At 38.5% G+C, this 19,426-nt stretch overlaps 1 protein-coding gene across 2 annotated transcripts; it reads left to right on the forward strand.

The window, feature by feature from the left end:
- The first annotated feature begins 242 nt into the window (after positions 1–242).
- Positions 243–19,377, forward strand: pip5k1ca (phosphatidylinositol-4-phosphate 5-kinase, type I, gamma a). 2 transcript variants are annotated; one of them, XM_057325212.1, is made up of 18 exons: positions 243–556; positions 5,334–5,365; positions 5,495–5,581; positions 5,698–5,828; positions 5,906–6,023; positions 7,825–7,977; positions 10,524–10,823; positions 10,967–11,172; positions 11,269–11,352; positions 11,425–11,473; positions 13,130–13,214; positions 13,335–13,481; positions 13,774–13,915; positions 14,008–14,037; positions 14,474–14,578; positions 15,161–15,317; positions 18,179–18,268; positions 18,471–19,377. In XM_057325212.1, exons 1-18 carry the CDS (start codon positions 448–450, stop codon positions 18,471–18,473), a joined length of 2,028 nt encoding a protein of 675 aa, XP_057181195.1. In that variant the 5' UTR covers positions 243–447; the 3' UTR covers positions 18,474–19,377. The 2 variants fall into 2 exon arrangements, with proteins under 2 accessions (XP_057181195.1, XP_057181196.1); XM_057325213.1 differs by lacking the exon at positions 18,179–18,268.
- The last annotated feature ends 49 nt before the right edge of the window (positions 19,378–19,426 follow it).

Consider the following 19,426-nt stretch of genomic DNA (forward strand, 5'->3'; position numbering starts at 1 on the left):
TAGGTACGATGTCGCAGTATTTACGATTCCAACCCCTTTCGAAATGTATGTAGTTTCCAAGTAAAAACGTAGATACATCGTAGATACACATAAGAAAAAATAAATGAAATCAAAAAAATATTTTTTAGTTTTATTCACAAACCTTTGGTGGTCTAATACATTTACGGACGTTTAACGAATCGGTAAAAACGAATCATTCTTAAGAACCGATTCACGGAAACGCTAATCGGACATTACTATCCTGTGCATGAAGGCTCAGCTCAGATGTGAGAGGACCACGACGCGCGAACACAGTCCTCAATTTCTCATTGACAGCATTTTCACCAGTTACTCAGATCCGTATACGCTAGAGGTGAAGGTGTATATATTCATACATTCATACAATAACATACATTCGCGAGCGTCGGTTGTCAGTGATCTTTCGGAGGATTCATCCCGGGAGATTGAATGGAAGCGGCGGCTGAAGGGGCGAGCAGCCTGTCTGAGGCCGCGGATGGGAGTCCATTATCCGGGGCACCGGCATCCGAGGACTCGGGGACGGGCGATGTTGACGCGGGTAACTAAACGCTTGGTATTTGTTCTAAAATAAGGATCGAGAAATTACATTAGATGAATACGACCGTATCTAAATAGATGTGAATGGGATGCACATGGATAAGCTAGCTGAGTCTGAGCTGAACTAGCATTCGTGGGTGAGGGAGATTCATGCGTGAGAATTGCCATTCGTGCATTGGTTTATTAGCGTTTTATGCATTTAGTATATAAAATCAATGCATTTTGCATGTTGTCAGCCGGTTGGTTTGATATGACAGGGGAAAAAAACAGCTAGCTGGTCATCATCAGCTCAGTTTAGCAGGGACACTGGAGTGTGACAGATGGGCTGATCAGATGCGGGGTTTTATGTGGGGAATGGGGCAAAGGGTTGTGTTGGATTTACATATGCAAACTGTATGCATTTTTGCTGAAAGATCAGAATAGCAACCTACTATAACGATTTATATAGAACAACGGGGTTTTCTGCGTATGCAAAAGTAGATGCATGCATGCGGTGAACCAGCGAAAAATCAAACCCTTACAAATGACTTTAAGTTGTATTGTTGTACTGAATGCTTATCATGTTTAAGTGCTTGGGTTTTAACATAGTTTGTCCAAGTACAGTCTGTTCATAATTGGTCAAGAGCACATGAGGAAACTATTGGCAGTTTATATCATAGTGTCCATTGGTGAAGATTTGTAAACAGGATGATCTTCATCTTGCCAGCCTAGGCCAAAAAAGGAAAAGATGTGTGCTTATGTGTGCTCAGTTGTTCACACATAAAACCATAGATTTCCATAGATTGTTTTCTACCTAATGGTATTTTCCACACATCTAAACCTTAAAACCTTCTTGCATTTGTACTTTTTCAATTAAGCAACCTCCACACAATGGATCTGTCTTTCTTTGTGTCTATTGCGTTAAAATATATTAAAATCTCAGTGTTTAACATATGATCGAAATGGACCTTTTTGAAACCCTCTCTAGCAGATTGTTTACGTGATTTCATCTTTGCGTGTGCGTGGAAACTTTTGAAACTAGTCCTAATGATTGTGGTCACTGTAGTTAAATGTCAGCGCAGATCGCTTATAATGAAAGCCACATGCGGAGGTCTGGTGTTTTTACTCGGTTTGGCACTGAAACAGCATCCCAACAGTGATGGCACGCTCTCTGTTTGACATCTTCTGCCTCGGCGCCCTTCTGTTTTCATGCCTGTCCTCCCCCGTTTCTCCTGTCTGGATGGGTGTGTGAAAACATGCTGCGTTGTAGAGAGCTTCATCACATTCATGGGGTCCGACAGTGAGTCATTTTCTCTCCTGAAGTGAAATGAAGGCACTCTCATGCCATTCCAAACATATGTGACTTTATTTCTTCTGTAGAACACAAAAGAAGATGTTTTGAAGAATGATGGTAACCAAACAACACTGACCTCCATTGACTTCCATTGTATGGACACGAAACTATTTTTGAGACATTTCTCAAAATATCTTCTTTTGGGTTTTCAGATTAAAGAGTCTCATACAAGTTAGAACAACATGAGGGTGAATAAATGATGACTGAATTTGTATTTTTGTAACTATCCCTTTAAAAGCACATTGTAATAAAATTAGGGCTGTCAAACGATTAATCGCGATCAATCGCATCCATAATAAAAGTTTGTGTTTACATAATATATGTCTGTGTACTGTGCATATTAATTTTGTATTTATAAATGCAAACACACACACATGAATACATATTTAGGAAATTTTACATGTATTTATTTATATTTACCAATAATTGAAATTATATATAAATGTTTATTAATTTTGATTTTTCTTAAATATATGCATGTATGTGTATGTGTTAATAAATACAAAATTATTATGCACAGTACACAGATATATATTATGTAAACACAAACTCTTATTCTGGATGCGATTAATCGCGATTAATCGTTTGACAGCCCTAAATAAAATGATTTCTCCCACTTGGATGCATCATTTTTCTAGCTTAGTGTTCATTTATACATTTGATTTGACGTTCAGCTTATAAAGAACAGCACTGAACCGATAAAGATAAAAGAAGCAGATCTTTATTGCAAATTAATTATAAATCAATTCTGAGGTTATCGTCGCCTAATGGCCAATCTCACGTACCCGCTTCATGTGGCCGCAGTAAATGTACTCAATTAAAACGTCCGCGAAATGTGCAGACTCGGTTTTCTCGGTTTATACAAATAACATCCCATGAGACGCATGTAAAATCAAACCTTCTATGCTGCGCAAAAGCTCATCATAGCCGCGTAGTCTCATGCTCGCCACTAAAGAAAAACAGGGCATGCCTGAAGGGTTTGGAGGTTTTTATAGTCTTGAAGACCAGACCAGGGGGAGTAGAGTAGACACTTGAGTCCCTCGGCTGATGGGACACTCGAACGTCTCCTAAGGGCGAAGCGCAGACGATGCATTTGTTGTCAACGTATGCATGCAGGCACCAGAACAATCACCACGGCAACCATTCTGACTTTGGAACCCCCTCACATCCAACTTTTTGTGAAATAAATGATGTAATTGGATTTTCCGCCATTGTGTGAAGAAAGCGTAGGTGACCGCACGAAACGACGACTTGAAGATCAAGCATCCGCTTCTGCTGTCATTAATATTCATGAGTAAGGCTGATAAGGTTCCCACGTCCTTGACTGTCACCACTGTGCCCTTGAGCTCCAAAATGCACCGAGGGGACATAATCCAAAATCACTTTAGATTAAAGCGTCTCAAATGATTTTTACTCGGGTGATGGAATGAAATTTACAACAGGAACTTGCCGTTTTTGTTTTCATTTGGTAAATCAGAAGTGAGCGTTGACAATGGTTTTGTGGGATTTACTGGTGGGGCTATCGTTTCTCCTTTCTTGTTTTGAATTATGAACGATTGTTATAGCGAAACTTTTAAATATGTAGATATTTAGGACTCTTGATCATTTTTATGAAGATGCATATCTGTATATAATGGCTTCACTAAAAATAGTCTAATATAATGAAAGTAAGTTGAAGGTGTCAGATGCTCTGTCGTCGAGATCATCATTTCAAGTTTGTTTCGAGCTGTCTGTGATCACACCATCATGGAGCCTGTGGAATTTCAGGAGGTGTTTTGCTAACTCATTAGCACCTGAGCTTCTATACGTTTTTCAAATTTATCACGGCTTGAAACTGGCGAATCTAAATAAAGTCAGTCGAACGTCATTGAAAAAAAGTTTAGTTTTAAAGTGGCTTCAGACAGTAAAGTGGGTGAACCTTCTTATAATTGTGAGAAATTTACAATAAATGTCATAAGAACATTCACAATAAAATCCCTAAATTGTTTTTTTTGTGGCCTAGCAGTTAGCACACATGCTAGCACAACCACACTGTTGTTAAAAAACACCAAAGTGTGTCACCCTGCTGAAAAAACTGTAGAAACCATGACAGAAATTCTAATGGTTTCCAATAAAATACCATTATGAACCATTAGCTTTTTCCTTTTACCCATTACAAAATCCCTTTTTGTAGTGTGGCCATTATTCCAATAGGATTTAATGGTTGTCTATTGGTTCCCATCTGCCAGATATCATCCCACCAACAGAATCCATCACATACCAGTAGACACCTTTATAGCTTCCATTAAAACCAATACAATTCCCATTAACTCCATAAAGTTTTCTATTGTGTTTTTTCACCAGGGCAGAGTTTCATTCTATACATAAAATGGCAAAAGTCCAAAGCCAGAATTAAACATCAGTCATGCTTTTACATGTCTTACGCTCTTTATTAGACATGTGGTCAACCCTGGCTGGTGAAGAATAGCAAAACTTCAACAACATGGCATTTCTTTCCACTCGAGCTTAATCTGAGGCCAAACCCGTCATCGGTCAACAAGCTTTCGGAAAAAAACTATTTTAAGGAAAATCACAGTGTTGCCCAACTAGCCTTCTATAAGGGTCCCATTGACGGCTGTTTCAGAAATAACAGGAACTAACTTGACGTGTTGTTGTGTGGTTGTGCTATTTCAGAGGCGAAAATGGAAAATCAGGTTTTGTTTTTGGAAATTGCTGCCAGATTTCTTTTTTTCTCCAACTTTGTGCTTTCAACTTTTTTCCATGGACTGCAAAACCGTCACATCAAACAAAATATCCCCCCCAAAATAAGATGAAGCAGTTGAAAGCTGGTTATAAAAATGACTTTCTTCTGCAGAACACAAAAGAAGATATTTTGAAGAGTGTTGGTAACCGAACAACATTGACCCTCATTGACTTCCATTGTATGGGCGCAAAACCACAAAGACACCTTTTACCACCATCTCATTTTCTCAGTGCATGTCTATGAGCCGCTCTGTCTAGCGGCCAGTACCCTATTTAGCCCAGCATGTGAATGCCATGGAAACGGAGGATCGCGACTGAATGGGAGCGCACGCAGATGCATGGCACGAATGTGGGGCGAGAATCACGGCTAAAGAAATCCAGCTGTCACCCTCACATGGCTGTATTTCATCAAACCGTCTTTGTGAACAAACGCCCGGTCGGCAGCGACAGCTGCTGCTGAAGGGATCCTGGAGATCAGGGGACAGAATATAAACGAAGAGTGATTACCAAAGTGTCGGCTGATGCTGTCCGTGCTTTAATGGTTGATGATCTATTGACTCTTGGCTGTAGAGTCAGATTTGCATTTCAGAATGTAGCTGCAGTTTTTTGATTCTCACGCTGGAATACGGATGTGCAAAACTACATTGAAGTCATTTTGCTCTTCGTGTCTTGTCTTATAATGGAATTCCTCTTTTTCTCCTAGATGCTACATCGAAAAAGGCGTTCATCACAGAGGTATGTTCTTTTGTACTTCAAGGACTGCTACAAGGCTACACAAGACCTTGATAAAACAAATTTGATAAGCATAGACTTATAGTAGGAATCAAGAATGTTTGGGTCTCAGTTGTTCTCACTTTCCGATAGATGCCCTCTTCTTCAGGCCAGCCGGCCCACATAAAGAAGATCGGACACAGAGGAGTGGACGCGTCGGGAGAGACCACTTACAAGAAGGTCTAGTATGCATTTTTTTTTGGCTGCCTAGAATATTCATACCTGAAAACTGTAGATAAGAATTTAGCTAAATGGTTTTAACATCTCAATGTAACATAAATCTGTCTTCTTTACAGACGACATCATCAGCACTCAAAGGGGCCATTCAGCTTGGCATTGGCTACACTGTCGGGAACTTGAGTTCCAAGCCCGAGCGTGATGTGCTCATGCAGGATTTCTATGTGGTGGAGAGCATATTTTTTCCCAGGTGAGCACTAGCGACTGTGGTCGAGGGGAGGTGTGGTATTTCACAAGCAATGAAAAATCTTGTCTGTGTTTGTCTAGTGAAGGGAGCAACCTGACGCCAGCCCATCATTTCCCAGACTTCCGTTTTAAAACGTACGCCCCCGTGGCCTTCCGGTACTTCAGAGAGCTCTTCGGTATACGGCCAGATGACTATTTGGTGAGAAATATTTTTACAAAAATTTAATAATAAATGCTCAATTATATGTTAGGTTATGTGGTCAGTTATATGGTTGTTGTTCAGTTGTGTATTTGCTGAGCGTTCCCACCAAACGCGACTTGCGCGAATGAATCGTGCTATTCGCGCGTAGTTGGACACTTGAACATTTTGAGTTTACTCGCTTCATTCGTGCGTGAAATTCACTTCAGAACAGACGCGAATTCGCGTCATGGGAGGGGCTTCTGACAGGCGGCTCCAGTCTCGTATATATATAGCTCAAATTGAGTAAAGATCGTTTTTTACAACTTACCAGATTGTCCGACTTCCTCACTCACTTTCTTCCAAGCAAGATCCTTGTTATTCCTGTTTCTATAAAAGTAAGATGTATCGTACAGCTCCGGGTATCCACATACAGCAAAGATGATTTTGTCCTCTGTTGTTTCGGATTTCTGCCTCCGCTCGCTACGTCATAATAACGTCACTACCAGGACTGGACTGGGATGTTAATTCTGCCATGGCATTTTTGACCAGCTTCGGCCCTCTACCACATTTGTCGAGGGGGTGAGGGGGGGTTGTTTTAGTGAGAGTGGTAGGTTGTGCTGGTGTCATTTCCTTTCCTGCATACATGTCCGATTCGCAATTGCATTCGCGTTCCGTGCATATGCGCCCGATTAACTCTTCTAATCCGTCCGTCTCTCTGGCCTAGCGTCCGTTTCGGCCCTACAAGTACATCGGCCCACCGGGAAAATGCCCGGTATGCCCGATGGCCAATCCAGCCCTGGTCACTACTAGAGCAAGCTCCTGATTGGTTAATGCGACGTGAATTTTCGCCAACGTTCAGATTTTTCAACTCGCGCGAATCACACGTTACGCATGTCAAACGCCCGAAACGCTCAATTCGCGCCGCAGTATGTCCTATCGTGTCTTTGCCTTGACTTAACATGTAAATCACTCGCGCTTAACGCTTCATTCGCATTTGGTGGGAACACAGCTTGAGAGTTGTCAAATCGATTAATCACGATTAATCGGTCACAAAATAAATGGCTATTTTTATCAAATGTATGTGTGTGTGTGTGCGCTGTGTACACACATATTTATTATATAAACACAAGCCTTTATTTGGAATTGATTAATCGATTTGACAGCCCTAGTATATTTAGTTGTGTGTTTAGCCGTGTGTTCAGTGATGTGTTAAGTTATTTGTTTTTTATATAATTTAAATTATATATAAAAAAATTGGACTATTAAACGATTAATCGCATCCAGAATAAAAGTTTGTTTTTAAATAATATATGTCTTTGTACTGTGCATATTAATGATGTATTTATAAATACATACTGGTACATGTATACATATTTAGGAAATGTTTGCATGTATTTATTTATATTTATATATATATATTTAAATTATATATAAATGTTTATTCATTTTAATATATTTTTCTTAAATATATGCATGTATGTGTATGTTTTTATGAATACAAAATTAATATGCTCAGTACACAGACATATATTTTGTTAACACTAACTCTGAATTCTGGATCTGAATAATCACGATTAATCTTTTGACAGCATCATAATAATTATTAATATATGCAAGGAAATATTTCCTAAATATATACATGTATGTGTTTATAAATACAAAATATATATGCACGGTACACAGCCGTATTTTGTGTAAACACAAATTTTTATTCTGGATGCAATTAATCGTGGAACAGCCGTACTCATCAGAACCTCTGATAAAGAGTGTAAGAAGAAAAATTCTGCTACTCAACCAAACAGTTTGTGTCTACCTGTAGTATTCATTGTGTAATGAGCCGTTGATCGAGCTGTCCAATCCCGGAGCGAGCGGCTCCGTCTTCTATCTCACCAAGGACGATGAGTTCATCATCAAAACAGTCATGCACAAAGAAGCAGAGTTCTTGCAGAAACTCCTGCCGGGCTATTACATGGTGAGTTCTTTTAAATCTGCATTTCAGACTTCTACTGTTGACATACAATAAAATAGTTTTTGAGTAATTGAGCAGTTTTTTTTTTTTAAGTTTATTAAGTTTACCTTTGGCAAAGGCTTCAAATTATATCAGTTCCTTTCATATCAGTAGCCTGTTTTCTTCCATATAAGGTTGGCAGCCATGTTGAGATCACATGACCTGTCGAATACTACACTTTTCTATGTTGGTAACAAGTTTCATAAAAAGTAAAATATACGTCAAGGTAAACTGGCTAAAAATATAAAGTTAGTTTTGCTTTTAAAGTTGAATGTTTTTTTGTCTTGTTAAGGCGCATGTACCTCGAATACATTACACCTGCTGACACAAATCATCCATCTGGTTAAACTCATTACCCAGCAGGCTATTTTAAACAGATCTCTCCCCTGAGGTGATGTGTGTAGCCCGAATGACAAACTAAAAGGGAAATAATTTGCATTCAAACTGTGCTCGTTCTGTTTTACATTCATCATTGAACCATTTTATTCACCTGTAACGAGACAAATGGAGTCTGATTTCCAAGAGAGCATGACGTGGGTTTGGGTACATGAAGCTTAAATGGCTTTTCGATGTCAGCAGAGTCCGAGCAGTTAGCGGCTTGGCTTGTTCCATCCATTCAGCTGGAGCTAATGAGCCCGTGAATAGTGACGGCTCGGCCGTTGTTGAGCAATAGCACGAAACAATGCTGACCTTCGCCTGTTCATGGCATACAGGGAACATTATCTGGAGAAACTTGCATTTAACTCTTTCCGGGTCTTTCTGTTTCTTCTCCATATCTTTAGTCGGCCCGAGTGAACCTGTGGGGGTTGACATGAATGTTTGGAAGGTTGCTTGTTCTGGAGGTGATGGGTCTTGCATTTGGAGATCTGTCTCTGTGTTTGCTTTGTGTTGAAGAGATTAAACTAATTGAAATAAGGGTTTCTAAACGTCAGATGATTGGCTAACAGAATGCCCTTGAGTTGCGTGTGTTTTGAGTGTGGGATGTGATGAAAACAAATACATTTTGGTTCCTAGTTAGCTAGATTTAACTTTTACTTAAATGCTTTGTACTAAACTTTGAATATTTAGAAGTGGTATTACTTTCTCATCTATAAAACTTGCATGTGAAATGAAAAACTTGATTTGTGGGATTTAGGAACTTTAAACAGACATGCCTCGCATTACTGCCTGATAAATTAAAGGAACAGTTCTCCAAAAAATATAAATTTGTAACGTACTCACTTTCTTTGTAAATTTCTTTGTTCTGTTAAACACAAAAAAAGATATTTGTTCCTACTATGGTAGTCAATGGTGCCCCAGAACTGTTTGGTTACAAGCATTCTTCCAAATATCTTTCTCTGTGTTTAGAACTAAGAAATTTATACAGATTTGGAACAACTCGAGGGTGAGTAAATGATGACAACATTTTTATTCCTGGGTGAACTGTTCCTTTAAAAAGAAACACCATGTTAGAGGATTTCAGAGTGCCGAAAGGATGATGTATTTTTGTAGGCTAAACCCAGAAACGAGTTAGCATTTAGCAATTCCTGTTCCAACGTCCCAAAGTCAATGTTTTTTTAGGTGTTTTTGGTTAAATGCTGAAATAAGGTTGGTGGTTAAGAAAAGTTGTAATTATTTTGATGTTTTATTTTATACACTAGTAAAAATAATGCATGGGCGCAAATCTAAAAATAGAAAAACATAAATGCAGATTTATTCACGTAATTACTGCCGAACATGTTTTTAATAAAGTTCAAAACAAAGTTATTATAGTTTTGACATTTGTCTTTGTCAATTTATGGTAGCTTGATTAATATTTTGAATTCGCTTTTATTTTTATAGTTTTATGTTTTAGGTGAATTTTAAGCTATTTTTAATGTGCTTTTGTCATTTTATTATTTATTTGTTTATTTTTTATGTTGTTATAGAAGGCGAATTTATTTGAGTTTTTTTTATTTACTGTATGTTTACTGCATCATTTTAGTCCGTCAGCTTCAACTTATTTCAGTTTATTCCTGAGGCAACATTTTTGTTTAGCTTAACTTTTTCGAGTAATATTAGGCCAATACTTAAGTTATTTCAGTAAACAGAAATTTTTAAATAGTTGTAGTTTAAGTAAAGTATAATAACTTGATGAACGGTGATGTCGAGCGACTGTGGTGTAGTTTATTAATATCCTTATGTTAGCTTTTTATTTCTGGCGATTGTATTTAACGCTTTTTGCGTTCATTTGTAAAGATTATCGTGATGGACATAAACTTTTATTGATCACAGAGGTTATTTTTAGTGATAAAAGTCTATTGACTTTTTGTCGAGGGAACCAGTGCGTCGCAAACTTCTGGGTTGGCCTACAAAAATTTGACATCCCTGCGGCATTCTATTCTAGGAAGCACGAAACGAACTCACTGTTACGTAATTGTGTGCTTTTTAGTATTTATTTGCAAAATGTGTACGCCTGCATGAACAAGTAATGCTTGAATGCCAGTTTGCTGCAGTCTGACTAAAAATGCACATCTTTCGTTTTTTGGCAGAACCTAAACCAGAATCCTCGCACCTTATTGCCCAAGTTCTTTGGGTTGTACTGCGTACAATCGGGTGGCAAGAACATTCGGATGGTGGTCATGAACAACGTGCTGCCCAGGGTGGTGCGCATGCACCTCAAATATGACTTGAAGGGATCCACCTACAAGCGACGGGCCTCCAAGAAAGAGCGGGAAAAGGCGAGACCCACTTTTAAAGACCTCGACTTCATGCAGGATGTGCCGGATGGACTCATGCTGGACACGGACACTTATAACGCCCTGGTTAAAACATTACAGAGAGACTGTTTGGTAAGAGCCTATTAGGAGATGCAGGTCCTTACTGCTTAAATGTCTGTTATAGTTTTTATTTGTAGCAATATATAATGACATTATCAAAAAATACTGAAGCACTTCAAACACCGAAGTAGATATTGACATGTTTTGTGTTGCAGGTCTTGGAGAGCTTTAAGATTATGGATTACAGTTTGCTGTTGGGAGTTCATAACATCGATCAGGCAGAGAAAGAGCAGCAAATGGAGGGATCTCAGGGCAACAGTGATGAGAAGAGACCGCTGGCACAGAAAGCGCTTTACTCCACTGCCATGGAGTCCATACAGGGAGCGTCTGCCTGTGGAGAGGACATTGACACGGATGACACGTGAGTACATACTTTGACGTATATAAAGAACACTTGCATATGTTCATTACAACATAGATTTTAATATATATATATATATATATATATATTTTTTAGAATGGGTGGTATTCCTGCGGTCAACGGTAAAGGCGAGCGTCTATTACTGTACATCGGATTAATTGACATCCTGCAATCATACAGGTGCTTTTGTTTTCATATCTCTGTTTTATTCATAGTCGGCATTCTTTAACACATTTGTGTTTTTGCTTTTAGGTTAATAAAGAAGTTGGAGCACACGTGGAAGGCTTTGGTGCATGATGGGGTGAGATTTTTATGAAATGCCAACGATGTTGTCTAGAGCAGTAGTTCTCAAACTGGGGGCCGTGGCCCCTGGGGGGGCCCCGAGGTGGATCCAGGGGGGCCACAGATTTTGTGGCATTTTATGAAATATAGAAATTGTTCATAGATTTTATGCAATCAAACATCAGAAAAATAAGACCACCAGACAAAAGAATTGATGTTTCAGCATTGTATAACCGAATATGTTTTTGTTTAAATAAAAATGTTAAATTTAAGATTATAAGTCTTTATTTGGGGGGCCGCAAAGCGATGCACTCTACACAAAGGGGGCCTTACAACGAAAAAGTTTGAGAACCACTGGTCTAGAGACTAAGCTAAAGTTTGTGTCACAATATACTGGTCAATTCAATAACCATGATGTTGAAAACCGTGATTATCAATATCATGTTAAAGAGAGAGTTCACCCGAAAATGAAAATTCTGTCATTGTTTACTCACCCTGCATGACTTTCTTTCTTCTGCAGAACACAGAAGATATTTTGAAGAATGTCGGTATCTGAACAACAGCGGTACCCATTGACTTGCATAGGTTTTGTGTCTATACAATGCAAGGTAAAGGGTACCGGCGCTGTTTGGTTACCAACATTTTCCGAAAATATCTTCTTTCGTGCAGAAGAAAGAAAGTCATACAGGTTTGTAATGACAAGGGGGTGTGTAAGTGATGACATTTTTGGACGAACCGTCCTTTACACGTGTGATGTATCGTAAATAATAAAGCCCTCACAATGATTTAAGCTTACATTAATTATTATAATTAAGCTATCGTGTATGATTTTACAGGAAATGTAGGATGGGGTTTAGTGCGAAATCTTACAGGATATAATGAATGAGGTTTAGTGTGAAATACTGGGTTTGAATGGAAGTAATAATATAATGTGCATTAACCTTTGGCTGTTTTCTCAAAGCATGTGGCAGTTGTGTTATTTGTTGGAGATAAAGAAAGAGACACACATATGCACAAACTCGTTTTACAAGTTCATGTGGCTCGGCACAGCTGTGAGAATACAGTCTGCTTGTCACGTTCAGTGACGCAGGTTTCTCCAGCTCTGCCTCCGACGCTTCAGTCTACGCCATACTGCAAACGCCTCACGATTCATTTGCATGCTAATTATGCTATTTATAGAACTAGAGACAAAAAAATTCACACTGGGACTTATTTATGTATATAAACCAAAGTCTCATAGATGTGTTTTAAAGGGACAGGTTACTCGAAAATAAACATTCTACCATCATTTACTCGCCCTCTAATTCCAAATTTGTGTAAATGTCTTTGTTCTAATGAACACTGAGAAAGATATTTGGAAGAACGCTTGTAACCAAACAGTTCTTGGACCCCATTGACTACCATAATGCTTTACAAATTTCTTTGTTCTGTTGATCACAAAAGAAGATATTTTGAAGAATGTAGGAAAGCAAACAATTCTGGGGCACTTTTTTCCTACCCTGGTAGTCAACCCCAAAACATTCCGTTCAGCCTGCAGAAAAGTTTGTGATATACTAGTAAATTTCCCTTTTGGTCAAATGAAATAAGTTTGAACGTACTGTAGCTTTTCATATCGATTGATTCGTGGTTTAACCCTTGCAGAGTTATAATGTTCTCACCTTCCGTCATTTTTTAGGACACCGTCTCTGTACACAGACCGTCGTTTTATGCCGACAGATTCTTCAGATTCATGAGCACTACTGTATTCAGGAAGACTTCCTGTGAGTCGACCCATTCTGAATCAAAGATATTTTCAATGTTTAACACACGGAAATGATTATCTTCGTAAAAATGTACTTTAATTAAGTTACATACAAGCGCATTTCCTGTTATATTCGCAGCATTGAAATCTTCACCGTCGAAGAGGGGTCGAGGGGGTCTAATCAAATGCACCGGTCCCTGGTCGGCCAGCCAGCTGCAGTTCATGAAGGACGAAAACATTTATGACCTGAGAGGAACTCGGAGCTTCCCTACTTTGGAAGATGATGGTAAATGTCTGTAAATATAGTAGAATGGTTTCACCCACCTACAAAAAATACTGTAGTAGAAAGTCTTGTTTTTAAATCTTGCCATAAAGTTTATTACAAGATTTACTGTAAAAGTATACATTGACCAAATGTAGTAATTACTACAATATGCTACAATGTGAATACTTAAGTATATGACAGTATTTATTTACGGTGGTTATCACACATGCAGACAGTATGGAAATATTTGATATTAACATTAGCCATAAATGTTTTTAGTTTTAAAAATGATTGGATCATGTGTGTATTTCAGGCCGGGCAGACGTGCTCCCCTGCACTCCTCCGTCCTTCGAGGAGGCCACAACAGCCTCCATTGCGACCACGCTCTCCTCCACCACCTCTCTGTCCATTCCAGAACGCTCTCCGTCAGACACCTCCGAGCACCCACGCTACAGGTAACAAACACCCTCTCTCTCTCTCTCTCTCTACGGTACAGTGGCTTGAACCGGTGGCTGGTACAATAAACCATCTGTTCTTTTCTGTACAGGAGGCACACCCAGTCTAGCCATGAAGAATCGTAAGTAGAACTGGCGGTATTTTGTCCCTGATGTCCTCATTTGTGACTTTATTGACTTTTACTTTCCTTTTGTACAGTAAAGCCAAATTTTCGTTATATGAGGTTTCATAGCTACATTTTAGGGTGTACTGTCTCTTTAAAAGTATTATAACTGGCTTAAAGTGACAGTTCACCAAAAAATAAAAGATCTGTCATTTACTCACCCTCATGTTATTCATAGTTTCTTTCTTCTGCAGACAACAAGATATAACCAAACATTGTTGACCCCCCTATTGACTTCCTATGTGTGGACACAAAATATGTCTCAAAATATCTTTTGTGTTGTACAGAAGAACGAGTCATATACAGGTTTTGAAAATCTTGCAGCTGTAGATGTTTTTTCTACAGTGTTGTTGGCAGTGTGGTTTGAATGCGCCCTCTGCTGGTGTTGTTGCAGAATGCAGGATGAGGACCAGCAGACCATCACAGTGGAGGTGGAAGTGGAGGGACGGTATGAGAGTGAGCCCACCCTGACGGCCCCCCAGTCATCGCCGGAGATCAGGTAATGACGCAACACCTGAGCAAAAAAAATGTATGGATCCAATGCAAGCTATGTATTTTCTGTGGGAATTAAAAACAGTGAAATCAAGGGCATCATGGGAATGAGGCGTGATTTGTCCTCGTACCTCTGAACAGTGGTGGGAAAACTCCTCCATGGCAACTGCCACACAGGATACAACCAAACAGGAAGCTGATAATCACATCGGCACTATATACCCACATGTTATTGTGTTGGCTGGTTAAACTAAAACAGAGGAGATACTACAGCTCATTTATAAGGGGTTGCTTGATTTTGATTTTGAGTTTGAACTGTCCCTTTAAATCACGATTCTGTCCTGTCATTCCAAACCTGTGACTTTATTTTCTTCTGTGATACACAAAAGGTGAAATTTTGAAGGCTGTCCTTCAAAGTTCCTTTTGAATACCTTTTGAATACTGAGTTCCTTTTGAATACTTTCTTATTGGTTAGATATTTGCAAAACCCAGTAACAAACATAAAGGGTGAGTAATAATAATGATTTTTGGCAAAGAGAGCTTTGCTTGAAACACTGACATGATTGTGAAATTGTTTTTTTTTACGTAGCGAAGTTCCAGAGGTGTTTTTAGAAGCTTCGTCGTCGTCCTTCACGGCAAGTCCCAGGATAATTGTAGAATCTGACGGCGGCAGTCAAGCCTCGGGAGGCACGAGCCGCGCTTCTGTGGATGAGGATGATGACGTGCCAATTACAGACATCTATTTTGTAAGTCTTGCGCTCATCTATAAATATGAAGAGTTTGGTTCCAAAATGAGATTTTAATTTTTTTCAAAAATCATGTTTTTTTATTGTGCGTTCCAATTAATATCAAACTGCAGTTGGTTTGTTTTGATTTAAGCCATAATTACTAAAAAAAATACAGCTAACTAACACAATAAAAACATGTTAACATACTAAAAGACATGATTTTTTGAAAATGTTTAAAAACTGAGTAATCTCATTTTAGAACCAAACTCTCCATATATAGAATATGATGTCATTTCCTGAAAATGTGACATCATATGAAATGTCACACTTTGCAGAGTGTGAGTAGGTCTTACAGAAATATGGGTATATTTCACAAAAAAATAAAACAAATTATATAAGAATAACAAAAATAATCACGTGGTGTTATTATTATTATTATTGATAACTGGGATATTTTTAATAAGAGATTTTTTTGTATTGTGACGTTGTTTTAATTTAAGCCCTCATATTACCAGAAAAAGTATTACTGTTATACAAATTGATAATTTTCATGACTGTATTACATAAAAGTTATTTACAGTTATTACAAAAAAAAATCTCGCCTCTTGATATATTACGGTTATGAGTTCTAATGTAAATAATGTCATAATGAAATGTTGACTCATTTTCAACAAAATATAATTTATAATTTCTTCTTTTTACTTTTCTGGTAAATATGACTTGGACATATTCTGGATAGGTTTCGTAAGTGCTCGGCATGAGTCTATAAGCGTTGTTGAATTGAATTAATGGTATCTACAGGAAATGTCTCCAATACTGAATTCAATCTTACAGAGTTTCTCTGTGTGGATGTAAGGAGCTCTTGGATAGGATACTTGGATATCTTATTGTATGTTTTGCTTTCCACACAACTGTGTTAGCATCATTTTATTATAGTTGTGGTTTTTACAGAATTTACAGTGTACGAGGTATTTATTCTGAAATCCAGCGATACAATAGCTACTGACCCAAGTTGTCTAAATGGAAAACATAACCCTCCATTGCAACTCCAGGAAAACCACATTTAAACAGCGATATCTCTGAGGACAGCTTAAAAAAACCTGACAAATGGTGATCATTATCATAGCTAGACACATCGAGGCCCTCAGGATGTCTTTTAAACAGGGTTGTGTGCAAAATAAGCTCCCAAAAAAACCCTGGAGATGTGTCTGCGCCACCTCTTGAATTATTCATCCATTAACACTCAAAACCAGCTGATCATTCCACTTATAAATGGAGCTGTCAGTTCTCTCATTTATCAACGGCTAAACAGCACACTATCTCCTTGACGTTTTCATTACTGGTTTTGTCTTTTCATGATTTGTTTGCCGTCTCTTTCCATCTTTCTCTGTCTGGCTGTAAGTTCACCGATGGCAGGGTCCGTGTTTGTCACCCTGTCACACACACACGGAGGCACGCTGTAAGTTTTATAGTGTTAGAAGTGTAGAGGTAGTTTTTTAGAGGTAGTTTTAAGAATTAGGAATAACGGCTGTATCTACATATCACGCCAGACCCAGATAGCACAGGTACGTCTATAAAATGTCTGCTAAAGATCTGGAAAACATCAGGGGCCTCATTTATAAAATGCTGCGTAGAAACCGTCCTAAATTTGATTTTACAATCATTTCTCAAAGTGCGTATGTGTCTTTCATAGAACAAACGTATGCACAGAAAGCACGCGCGTGTACGCCTCTCTGTCAGATGTGAAATCTATCAAGCAAATGATCGTTTGAACAGTTTCTGTTTTCCGCCTTTTAATGATGTTTAAGTAATGTCATTGGTATATGAGGGGCACCTGTCAACGTACAAAACCTAGATCCTGAAGATCTGATAAAGGTCTTAGAAAGGTCAGTTTTACATACATTCTAAATCATAAACATCTTACAGACATCTTAAACGATCCAAAAATACGTATTGCAGATGTAAATTCTCTCATTAAACAGATCAGGCCTAGATACAGTTTTTCCTAATCCAGTCGTTCCAACTATTATTAATCTCTACTTTTCTTGTCTTCTAAACCAAGGGTTCCCAAACTTTTCAGCCCGCGACCCCCAAAATAACAGTGCCAGTGACTTGAGACCCCCACTACTACTTAAAGTATGCAAACGTTGCGCGCACATGCACCTATTTTACCCAAACGCACATAATGACAACACAAAGGGGCACAGTCTAACATAATATGAAGAGTTTGGTTCCAAAATGAGATGACTTCGTTTTTAATTTTTTTCAAAAATCAAAAATTGTCGAATTTCATCAAACTGATTCGAGTGCTGATGGATGTGCCTCTTTTCATACCGGAGGACAATGACTCCTCTGACTGCGGCGCTTCTCCCTGCGTTGTCTTTGGTCGATATTAATCAACGTTTCATATAAACGTATCCGCCTGAAAAATCATCTGCGTGCACATGGGACTGTTTAACGTAGTGCGGAACTTGCTGCACCTAACCTAATGCGGTTGTTAATGTGACATAATCACCTCAGGGGTCATGATATTCCTAAGGCTGATGGCTTTTTATTTGCCTGGTTTTGTTTTTAACTCCACTAATATATTTTTCATATTTTGTTACACTTATTGGTTACATGCGCTATTTCTAATAATAAAAAGGATTTCTGGAAATCATCTTGCCGACCCCGCCCTCGCGACGCTGCACTTTGGGAACCCCTGTTCTAAACAATCACTACTTCTATTTTACTGCTGTGTTTATTTTATTGTCTTCTAGCTACATTTCTAATTTTCCTCTCCTGCATTTGTCTACCTCTCTTTTTGCTGTCCCTTTTGTATTTCCGCCTGCTCTTGGCTTCTTGTGATGCTCTCTGCTACTCTGGTGATGTGTCCGCAGCCTTCAGAGGACAGTACCTGGGTTTATTCTCCTCTACACTACAGCGCAGGGTCTGAGACTCTGCCTGGAGAAGAGGAGGAAAGCGAGACAGTAAGTGTAAATTGTGTTGTGGTCATTGTGTAGTTGTACAAACCTCCATGTTAACAGTCATCGTGTGGTTTGTATGGAAAGCCTCTGACGCAGTTGCGTTATGTTTATATGTATTTCGACTTTGCCTTCAGCGTGAAATATGTAAGTTTATTCCACAGCATTGTTAAAATTCTTTATTCTGTTTATGTTTTCATTTCAACAGTAATCGGACTTCACAGTACGAGTGGCAGCTACAAGATGTAGACGCTGAAGGCGTATCAGGAACTTCTACTGTCTGAATCACATCACGTTTGAGCCGACAGCTACTACCCGCGGATCCACTTGATCTCCGTCAGTTTCATTGTCTTAACACATTCGACAAATAACAGAGCTAGTAATAACGTCACATGTTTATAACGAAAATGTTCATGTCGAAATATTTCACCCCTCGTTCATTTGCATACTGTGAATATGCAACTCAAGTAGTCCTCTAGTTATGTGTTATATGATCACTTGACGTAAAAACGGCCTTCATTGAACTACACAGGTTTATAATGCACTTCACCTTATGTCAGCTGGTTGCGTTTCCATAGCTATTCTTTATAATTTTTGCAAATTACTCAAATGGCAGACAATTTGCTGGAATGATTCGTTTTTGCAAATGTTTAATGGCTATACGTTGTATGAAATTCGGCAATAACCAAAGTACCATACGTTTTTCAAACTGTAATTTCAGAAATAGGAGTGATTTTGGAAGCTGCTGTTGATTTTTATTTAAAAGGTTTAGCCAGAAGTTGAACGAGCTATTGTAGATAAACCACAAGATGTGACCAAAACTTACTGTGTGGGAGGCCAAAATATTTTATAACCTTTTACCACATCACAATCATCACTAGCAAAAATGTTACATTTAGGTGTTAAAATGTAAATCTTTATGTAAAGAATTTGTGCGCGCATGTGTGTTTGTGGTTTTAAGCGAGCATTATTTGTTTGTGCAGAGTAGCACGCACATATTTTGGTTGCCTTCATTTTTATTTCGTGTCAACCCGAATCCTGTTGTAGTTGTTGGTTCACCAATGGTAGTGTCTTATATAATTTGTAAATAGATCTATAAATATGTACACAAACGATATTTTATGTTTGAAGTTTTACTTTGCACAAGTGGCTTGTAAAAGGTGT

Source organism: Triplophysa rosa, linkage group LG25 (assembly GCF_024868665.1).
Source record: "Triplophysa rosa linkage group LG25, Trosa_1v2, whole genome shotgun sequence".
Classification (NCBI taxonomy): domain Eukaryota; kingdom Metazoa; phylum Chordata; class Actinopteri; order Cypriniformes; family Nemacheilidae; genus Triplophysa; species Triplophysa rosa.

Bases quoted from the DNA above. Each gene is read 5' to 3' on its own strand.
- pip5k1ca (XM_057325212.1), top strand. From the start codon at position 448: ATGGAAGCGGCGGCTGAAGGGGCGAGCAGCCTGTCTGAGGCCGCGGAT. The intron at 13,482-13,773 runs GTAAATGTCTGT...TGTGTATTTCAG, and splicing joins CCCTACTTTGGAAGATGATG to GCCGGGCAGACGTGCTCCCC. The intron at 14,038-14,473 runs GTAAGTAGAACT...GTGTTGTTGCAG, and splicing joins CAGTCTAGCCATGAAGAATC to AATGCAGGATGAGGACCAGC.